The sequence below is a fragment of the Benincasa hispida genome, unplaced genomic scaffold, assembly GCF_009727055.1.
Source record: "Benincasa hispida cultivar B227 unplaced genomic scaffold, ASM972705v1 Contig730, whole genome shotgun sequence".
Taxonomy (NCBI): Eukaryota; Viridiplantae; Streptophyta; class Magnoliopsida; order Cucurbitales; family Cucurbitaceae; genus Benincasa; species Benincasa hispida.
The window spans coordinates 186625-196790 of record NW_024065075.1 but is presented as its reverse complement, the minus strand read 5'-3'; the positions used below and the strand labels follow the sequence as shown (position 1 = coordinate 196790).

The window sequence follows — 10166 nt, the reverse complement described above, 5'->3', positions numbered from 1 at the left end:
TATAATATCCATAAGTTAAAAGTAAACTAAACTAAGTGATCATTGACATGAAGTTCTTCTTTAGAGGTCGAAGATTTTGATGTCAACCTCGTAATTGTACTTGGAAAAAAAATAAAAATAAATAAAATTCATGCATGTAAATTATATATTTATATAATATTGCGAACAAAAAGTTCAAAATTTTTGGTTTTGTGTATATATTTGTGAGGGAAAGGGCTACAGCCTATGGGCTATAGGGAATCCGGCAAGTGGGATCCGCATCTCTGACTGCAATTCAAAAAGGAAGCGCGAAAACTCTCTCTTCTCTCCCTCTCTGACTGCGTGCTTTTCTCTTGGACTTACCCACCGAGAAAACCCACATCCCCAAGCTGTCTAAAACCCCTCCTTTTCCTCCATTTTTTTAACAACCCGTTTTCGGTTTTTGAAAATTTGAATTTCAACTCCACTCTTTGTAGATCCCCTTTTGACGTTGATTTCTTTGTCTCTTCTCTACAACTCCCTCTTAAGTCTCTTACTCTTCTTTGTTTTCCCCAAATCCCACTTCCACATTCTTCGCTCTGTTTGTGTTTTTGGTCTTGAAAAATGAAGGAAATCAAAGATTGGTGCTTTATCCCTTTTACCCCCGAAAGTTATGTGTGTTTACTGGGATTTCTGCTGTTGCTTCTTTGATCCAGTTGCAGATGGAGAAACGGTAGAGTGATAAACAGGGGGAAGAAGAAAGAAATCTGAGGACTCTACAAGGTTAGAAAAGTGCTATTTTACTCTATTTCGTTTTTTCCCCAATGTAGAGATATCTAGGTGTTTGTTGATTGATTTTTTTTAGTTCGAGTTCTTTGGAATGTAGAGGCATTTCTTAGATTTTGTTTGCCTCTTAGAAATGGGAAATTTCATGTTGAAAACTGTCTAATTAGTAGTTTTTTTTTATAGGAAGGTAATATAAGATGATGAAGTCGCAAGGATATGTTAAAGGAAGAGCACCAACCAAGGTTACTGCTCAACAGTTAGTTTTTGAGTTGAAACAGAAAGTGGTCCTTGCTCTGAACAAGCTTGCAGATCGAGATACTTACCAAATTGGCTTTGATGAGCTTGAAAAAACAGCTGAGTGCATACCCCCTGATATGATTCCTCCTTTCTTGTCCTGTATATTGGACACAGATTCGGAACAGAAGAGCGCAGTTCGACAGGAATGCATTCGGCTAATGGGTACACTAGCCAAATTCCATGAAGGTCTTATTAGGCCTCATCTTCGTAGAATGGTTGGCAGCATTGTGAAACGGCTAAAAGATTCAGATTCTGCTGTGAGGGATGCGTGTATAGAGACATGTGGAATTTTAGCTTCAAAGTTGATTAATGCTGGGAATGAGAGTGATGAGGTTTTTGTTACTTTAGTTAAACCCATTTTTGAAGCCTTGGGGGAACAACATAAGCAAATGCAATCAGGTTCAGCATTTTGCTTGGCAAGGATTATTGACAACACTCAGGATCCACCTGTTTCAATCTTGCAGCGGATGTTGGCAAGAACCACAAAGCTACTTAAGAATCCGCACTTTATGGCAAAGCCAGCTGTGATTGATTTGAATAGAAGTATTATTCAGGTCGTTCTTTTTTCACATGTCTTGAGTTTCTTTGACAATAGCCTTTTAAGACCTTGCTTCAAACTTCTTGTTTGTCTTCGCGTCTAACCAAAAAAAGGTGCTTGTAGGTTTTTATGTTTCATCTTTCTGTATACTTTTTCTTTATAAACCGTATGCACACCTCTGATTTATTTTGTTTGGTTAGTATGTGAGAGCCAAATTATATCATCATTAAGATTGATTTCCAGGTTATTTGCTTCACTTCCTTTTCCTTCTCTCATGCTATATTCTCATGTGTAGGCTCACTCAAACTTGGATTTTGTTTTCACTTTAGCTTTTAAACAATGAGGAGAAAGGATTTTGTTGCATCTTAGTAGGTTTTCACTTTAATATTCTTTTTCAATGTATCGTGTACAATAATGTTCAAACAAAATGAATCTTTCATCATTTCAACCTTCTATTTATGATAGTATGAATAGAAAAAATAAGTGCCAATTATCTTTATATGGGTTTTACGGTGCGTATACTATTAAGCTTGTTTCCCTTGGGCAATTTTTTTTATAAAGTGTTGTTAAAGTTCACAAAAAATGATTCCATTTCACTTCGTATTTCAGGCTGGGGGTGCTTCAAATCGAAATGTTCTCTCTGCTGCAGTTCTGGGCATCCAAGAAGCTCTCAAGAATAGTGATTGGACAACTCGTAAAGCTGCTTCTGTTGCGTTAGGTGAAATTGCTGCAAGCTGTGGGTCATTCCTGGGGTCCTTTAAGGCTTCGTGCATTCGCTCCCTTGAATCATGCCGATTTGACAAGGTTAATTTCTACACAATACATAAATACATTAAATAAAATGAACCTGCAACCACTGTTCCACATCATTTTGGGAATAAGTTTTATAATTGTTATGTTTCTGATAGGTGAAACCAGTTAGGGACATTGTACTCCAGACCCTCCAGTATTGGAATAACATTCAAGGGCCGGATACTCCCGAACCTTCAGAAACTGGATCATCGATTAAAGGTCTGTTGGTCAATGCTCGATACCAATATTTTCGTACAACTGCAAAGACTCTTTCCATTTTAGTTTCTGCACTATTTCCTGGTATATTAGTAGAAATTTGTCCACGACTCAAACTAACATCTCATGGTTTATGATTTCTTTCTCTAAGTTTATCATATTAATTTTCCTTTTATATTTTATCAAACTGTGTCGGGCACATTTGCTTAAATCAACCAAATCTTGTGGGGTTTCTTCAGTTTTGGCTTGCTCCATGGTATGGTGAATGATCTTTCTAAGTTAACCAGTTCAAGTTATCCTTTGTGCTTCTGTGTTGGTCTTCTTTATTGTAATATGTGGCTATTAACAATTATTTCTTGCTTGGATCTGTTTTGTATGATGTATTCATGTTTTTTTTCCCTATTTCTTTTTCTCTTATGCCTTTTGTTTCTCTATACTTTTACCTTTTATTTACTTCTGTTTGACGCTTTGCACAGAAAACCTTTGTGGGGGCGACTTCAGCGATGTTACTAGTTCAGTAGAACATGGAAAGAGGGATGCTGTTATTAAGAAAGTAGGTGTGGGCTCTACCAGAGGGAGAATTCCACTAAACATGAGGAAAACTTGTCAAAGTTATTTGGAGAATACACAACATTTTAAAGCAAATGATTGTCATATTGAAATAGCTGTTCCGCAAAAGCACAATCAGTCTTTATCAGGATTTCACACTGAAGAATCTGAAGGTAGTACTGTCACAAAGACATTTCAAGGAGTGAGTACTGATGCTACAGACATGCAAGATATTGAATATGACTATGTCAGAATGGATGACAAACAAGAATGTTCCTCTGTATCCAATTTTTTACCTGGACAAGAATTTGGAACAGTTTACCGTGAGAGTCTTGAAGATAGTAGTATGCACAAGTCAACGGATAGAAATAAGCGATTTGTCAATGACGGGGCTACTAGTGAGGGGCAAATATACTCAACAAAGGCGAAGGATCGTAGAAGTCTTGATTCTGTGGTCACAGAGTCTAGCTGTCAAATTGTACAAGAATGTGAGTCAGAAATTGCAAATGATATGGTTTGCATTCGAAAGCATCTCCTAGAAATTGAAAACAAGCAGTCTAACTTGATGGATTTATTCAAGGTAAAACTTTAAGGAAGTTCTCAATACTTTGTTGCTTTGCCTGCCGATAAACTGTATGGAGTTCTGCTTAATTATCTTTTTCATCTCAGTGACCTCTAACTACTAGGTTTAAGTGAGTATAACGTAAGCACTCAACGTGAGGGCCAACGTTTGAAGCTATAATAGTTCATAACTAGAAATCATAAAATAGAAATCCCGTGCCAAACTTTGGAAAAATAACATTTAGTTGTTCTTCAGTACTTTTTGTCGTTCCTTCCATATCGTCCTATTCCTCATTTGGCCACATTTACCTCAAAGCACCAATAAAGAATTAGAGCAAAAGAGACATCCCTGCTACAAGTGGACAGCATTATGTTTGATAACCTTTTTGAAGTACTTTTAATTGATAGGTTGATGTGGCTTTGAGGTAGACATGTGTATGTCTACGCTTTAAGTAATCTCTATATAACGTTTTAGCTATTGAATTGCCATTTGAATTATTTACAATATCATTTTATTTTGCTATTACTTATAAAGTCCAGTTATCGGCTTGTGATCTAATAGTTCTGACATCTGGTCTGTCAACCATAGTATTCCTAAAAAGTCAATTATTATGCTTCTATATGGTTTGTTAAGGAAGCTGAGAATCTTAACCTGAGTATTATATGATGGAAATCTAATGAGTACAACTTCAACAATTTCAATGTTTAGAATACTTGCAATGATTCATAAGCACATAATTGTCCTCACAAATGAGCGTAAAGAAAGTTTTATGCTGTATCCTGGACATGAAATATGTTTTGTCCTCCTTATGGGAGTCTAGTTCATTTTTCCCTTATAGAGACCAATCTGCTGTTTCTTCTCTGTGAAATTGATTCCAGGAGTTCACTTCCGGCATAATGGATAGCTTGTCAGCAATACAATCAAGGGTGGTGGGTTTAGAACACGTTGTTTATGGACTATCTCAGGATCTTTTGAATGGGAGTAGATGTTCTGATCTTTCAAACTCGAAATTCAAGAAGCAGAACCAAAGCTTGAATTCTCCTAGGCTTTCTACATGCACTCCGAGGCCATCTGTAGATATCCCAGGCCGACAGTCTTCATTATTGTCGCTTAAACATTCTAGCATATGGGATGAAAATGTTGCTGTTAGGAGCCGACTGAGCAATGCAACTAAACATGGAAGTGATATTTGGAGAAAGGCCAATTCAGTTAAGAATCCTCCCGAGAAGGAACTTATGAAATATTGTGGTGAGGGAATGCAAAATAGTAGTAGCCGCCACTTGCGAAATACTAACGCAGTGCTTGCTTCATCTCCCTGTGCAAATGTTAGACAATTTTCAGATGGCAAGAACACCATTTCTAAATGTGTGTCCGGTTACCTACGACAAGGAGATGTGGATGCAGCGTACATGGAGGCCTTACGTTCTGGTGATGAAGTTATTCTGTTTGAACTTCTTGATCAAACAGGCCCTGTTCTTGAATGTTTATCACCTACAACTATCAGCAATATCCTTCGCATTTTGGCATCATTCCTCCCTGAGCAAAGATTTATTCGTTGTATAATACCATGGTTGCAGCAGGTAAATTTTCTTAAAAAGTTTAATCACACTGATTTTCTTGCCTTTGCTAGCAATTTTTCCACTTCGTGAATTTAGGTAAATTAATTTATTACCAGTTACTGCACAACTGGATGTTTGATATTAATGACTTTAGACATGGCAAGATTTTCAATCTTTTCTGTGATTATGAGCAATTCCAGTTTTTTCATTTAAGAGGAGAATTTATAATGATATTGTACAAAGTTGGAGGTAAACCCAAATCATCAGATTCCTCATCTTTTTATTCGTAGCTGTGACATATGGGATATATTTTTATAGGATTCTATTAATAAGATAATACTTGGTGCATTTTTGAATTCAAGGCCACTTCTATTTTAAACCGTGCTATGGGTTGATTTTTTTCTATCTGCTTATTTCTTTTGGAAAATTTCGTTACTTTGAATTATTATGCAATTCGTGTTTGTTGTGGAGCTAACTTCTCGTTTCACTGGTTTGTTTGTCATTTAATTACTATAGATAGTTGATTTGAGCACAATGCATGGAGCCAATTCTCTCGGTCTCTCGGCCAAAGACAGACAAGAATTTGTACTTGCCATCCAGGAGGCTTCAAAAAGTGAATTTTCTAATCCTTCAGAAGCAAGACTTGTCACGCAGCTAGCAACAAAATTGTGCTATATGTGGGGTAAGTTTATTCATGATATACACCGTCTTGAATACAAAAAATGCCAGAAAAATCCTGTGTTGATGTGAAGTACTTACGAACTTTTCAATCTTAAATATGACATTTGTTATTTACTGTTGAAGTTTATTAAGTTGACTTTGAGATTGCATATACTTGAAAATTTTAGCCCTCAAGGGCGGCTGTGTTGGCTAAGGTTGGTCTTTGAATAACACCAACTCAAAGGTTGTGCTCGAGTCTTTTGGTGAGCTTCGTAAGGAAAACCCTCGATCCCCTCTTTTTGGATGATACACTCAAAATATTTAAAAGAAAAAGACAAGAAAAAAGAAAAACCCTTGATGTCTCTAATTAGTAGAGTTGTTAAGTCTTGAGAGTTGTTTAATCGTAGAGCTTGTAACGTAAGGAGTTACTAAGTCATGTGATCGATGTTTTTTTAGTCAAGGGGCTCACTGTAGAGTTACAAGCTCATTGGGCCAAACATGTCCTAATTGGTTTGAATGAGTTTTGATTGAACATGTTTAGCTCTGAATTATGACTTTGTCTAAAAATGCAAAAGAGTTACATACAGAAATGACTTGCAGCAAGAAACTGTTAAGCAGATATTTGTTGTCAAGATTAAGAATTGTTTTTTTTGAAAAATGTAATGTTTGAATAGGGAAATGCTCGTGATCGCCGATCGAAGGTGGTAAACGGCAAGTTCTTGTTTCCAAAGATTTTCAGAATAGATTTCAGGTAAGTGTTCGTTTGATTCTTAACACTCTCTTATCGTAGCCAGAGGGAGACAGGAAGCTTGGACTTGTAGTAACAGTACATTTGTAGTTTTTAGAGATTTTCTTTACTGACTTTCTTTCCATGGTTTTTCTTCTGTAAGTTGATTTTTAGGCTGTAACCTGAATTGGAATGCAATTTCATCATTGTTCTCCAATATTCACGGAGGCTTTTTTTTCCCCTTCTCCCTCTTTCTTTCTGTCTTTGTGTGTGTGAATGGGTGATTGGGTCTTCGACCTCTTGGCAAGTAGGCTTTAAGCCCATTTTTTTGGGTTCGGGTTTGAATCCTCTAAGTCGTTTCTTAATAATTAGCTTGAAATCAACTAAAAAATGAGTGTGATATAAGTAAGGATTTCATATATATAGCGATAGATTTAGTTACACAATTGTCTAAATTTTTCTATTTTATTTACATGAATAGTCTAGTAAGTTAATATTTTACACAAATGGCTGACCCAATCTACCTTTAAACCTCTCTTTACCATTCAGTTTATTTTTAAAAATAAAAATAATAATACCAATGGAAGCATATATGCAGGTATGAACTTTTCAAAATAATTTTCTTTTCAAAACTTACATAAGTAAAGAAAGTTTCTATAAAAAAAATTTGAAAATGGATGTCTCATAAATGAAGCAAGAATTGAAAAGTTGGAAGAAGAAAACAAGGTATATTTGATATACACAACATTATATGTTTGAATTTTCTAGAAGTAAAGCAAGTTATTTAATCCTTAATCTTATTGATCTTCCTAGACGGTCGACCTTTAGGTTTGATGATCTTCTTGGAGAATCGACCTTTGGATGCATCGATTTTCTTGGATGATCGACCTTAGGTTTGTTGATCAACTTGGATCAGCTTCTGGCTTGTTGGTCGTTTTAGATCGGCTTTTTGGCCTGTTGATTGGTAGGGATTAACCTCTGGCTTGTTGATCGACTTGGATTGACCTTCGGGTTGTTGATCGACTTGGATCAACCTCTAGCTTGTTAATAAGCTTGGATCGACCTTTGACTTGTTGATTGTTTATATCGACCTTTGGCTTGTTGATTATTCGGATCAATCTTTGGTTTGCTGATTGTTTGAATCATCCTTTGGTTTGTTGATTTGCTTGGATGGCCATTGGCTTGTTAATCGACTTGAATTGGCCTCTAGCTTGTTGATAAGCTTGGATCGACCTTTGACGATAGAAGACGTTGATCTTCCCCGGGAGTCCCCATCTGATACTCTCATTGATTTGAGAAACAAGTGCTCGATTCTTATTGAATCCTTCTCTAAAACTCAATCCAGAGACCCCTTGACATGGCAGGATATCGCACAACGCCTTGCTTTGGAGGGCAAGGAAACAATCGTTGAAGTGGGTGCCACTAGGGAAGACTTCCAACGTCTGCTTGGAGAATTACAAAATCTAGGGGAGAGCGACATCTAATTTCAGGTTTTAAAAGCCCTGGAGTAGCATCCACGCTAATGGGGCAACCCTACCTAATGCCAGGCACACAACATTTGGAAAAATAACAAGATAGAACTGATTCTACGAGGAAAGGACGACGTACCACGTACCATGATACTTTCCATTTTGTCGAAAAAACCTCTGGCTTGGTGATATGCTTGGATCAACCTCTGGCTTGTTGATCATTTTGCAGCGCCCTTTGGCTTGTTGATCGTTTGGATTGGCCTTTGGTTTGTTGATTTGCTTTGACTTGTCGATTGACTTGTGAGCATTTTTTTTTTTTTTTTTTTGAGTTTGAGGAGTTTAAATCTTCAATTTGTAGGTTGTGGAGAGACGATCAATTTGTTGAAGTCTTCTAGTATTTGAATCTTCTAATATTTATGTTCTTCAGTTTTCAGAGGTTTTCATCTCCAATTATTCTAATCTCCTCTAAAAATGAAGGTAAGGCTCCTATTTATATAGATCTGCATGGGCCTTATATGGGCTTGAGCCTAGTTGCTTTTGTGCTTGAGCCCAGTCTCTTCTTTGGCCCAAATTTTTACAATGGACTTGAGTTTGTTGGAATTTTGACCAGAACAACTTTAATTACTCGACTCGATCTAATTTATAATTTTCACAATGAGCTTAGGCTTTCGTTGTGATGATGTGACAACCTGTGATTAGCCAAATTTTTTCATTCAATAATAATGTTTTAGTTTAAGGGTTTGTTTGGATTGATTTGATATAAAAAGTAGTTTTCAAAAAATTCATTTTTATTTAAAAACTTTTGATAAAAACTTATCAAAATTTACTTGAAAAGTTATTTTGAGTAGTTGCCAAACATTCCAATTTCTTCCAAAATGACTTCTTTTTTTTCTAAAAAAAATTAAGCACTTGAAAATGTATTTCAAAATACACCCTATTTGAAATTAAAAAGATAATCATGTCATTCAAATCAATTAAAAAAATTAATATAGATAAGCGAAATTAAACAAATACTTTGGTTTAAATTAAAATTTTAAATTAAGATAATAATCAAATCATCCCATACTAAAAAATTTAAAAAAAAAAGTTTGGTTTAAGTAAAAGTTTAGAATTAAGAGACTAATCAAATCATTCAATAAAAATGAATTTTTTTTATTAAAAAAGATAGGATCATCACAACTTTTTTTTTTTAGAAAATTGGTTTAAGAGACAATTATCACGAACTTTAAAAAAAATTAAAACAAAAATTACAAACTTTAAAAATTAAAAGTTATCCATGATTTTATCTAATTGGTTGACATCTATAGATCCAATAAATTCCAACCTTAGTTAACATATAAATTAAAATTTGTAAAAGAAAAATTACCTATATATCTCTTTGATGGATTAAACAATTATATTTTCTTAAATAATTCAAATATTTTTTAATTTAACATTTAATAATATACATATATATTTCTTAAAATTCAACTAAAGTATGTATTTATGAGTTTATGGATATAAGGAGTAATTTTATTGTAATTATAAAAATTAAATTAACCCTCGTGTTTAGTTGCCAACCGTTGAGGTTGAAATCCTAAGCAAACTGTCGGTGATAAGTCGGAGGAAGGTAAGGATGACATCAAGTCATCATGCCCCTTATGCCTTGGGCGACACACGTGCTACAATAACCGGGACAAAAGGTCGTGATCCGCGAGGATGAGCTAACTCCAAAAACTTGTCCTGTAACCACCTTCAATTTATCTTTGATTTTAAAATCTTGATTTTTATTTTTTAATCATTTTTAGTTTGTTTTTTGATCTCCATGTATTTTTTAAAAAAATTTTATGGGCATCATATTAATTAATCCTAAGGATTTGCTCCTTTTATTTGATGGTTATATAAGTACAAGAAGTATTTTTATTTTACTTATAAAAATTAAATCATTTGTTACACCCTCCATTTATCATTTTAAAAATCCTATTTTTTTACTGTTTTTTTTAATCATGTTTAGATTTATTTTTCAATTTCACATTACTTTTTTTTTTAATTAGTTTTTTTTAACAACCACCAC

The 10166-nt window shown here is 34.8% G+C and overlaps 1 protein-coding gene across 2 annotated transcripts; it reads left to right on the top strand.

Annotated features, from left to right (window-relative positions):
- The first annotated feature begins 257 nt into the window (after nucleotides 1–257).
- LOC120069980 (TORTIFOLIA1-like protein 2) lies at nucleotides 258–6861 on the top strand. Of its 2 annotated transcripts, none has more exons than XM_039021829.1 (8): nucleotides 258–741; nucleotides 932–1595; nucleotides 2189–2383; nucleotides 2488–2590; nucleotides 3064–3716; nucleotides 4577–5278; nucleotides 5774–5939; nucleotides 6592–6861. In XM_039021829.1, exons 2-8 carry the CDS (start codon nucleotides 942–944, stop codon nucleotides 6603–6605), a joined length of 2487 nt encoding a protein of 828 aa, XP_038877757.1. In that variant the 5' UTR covers nucleotides 258–741; nucleotides 932–941; the 3' UTR covers nucleotides 6606–6861. The 2 variants fall into 2 exon arrangements, with proteins under 2 accessions (XP_038877757.1, XP_038877756.1); XM_039021828.1 differs by having other exon boundaries at nucleotides 928–1595.
- Nucleotides 6862–10166: the final 3305 nt, after the last annotated feature.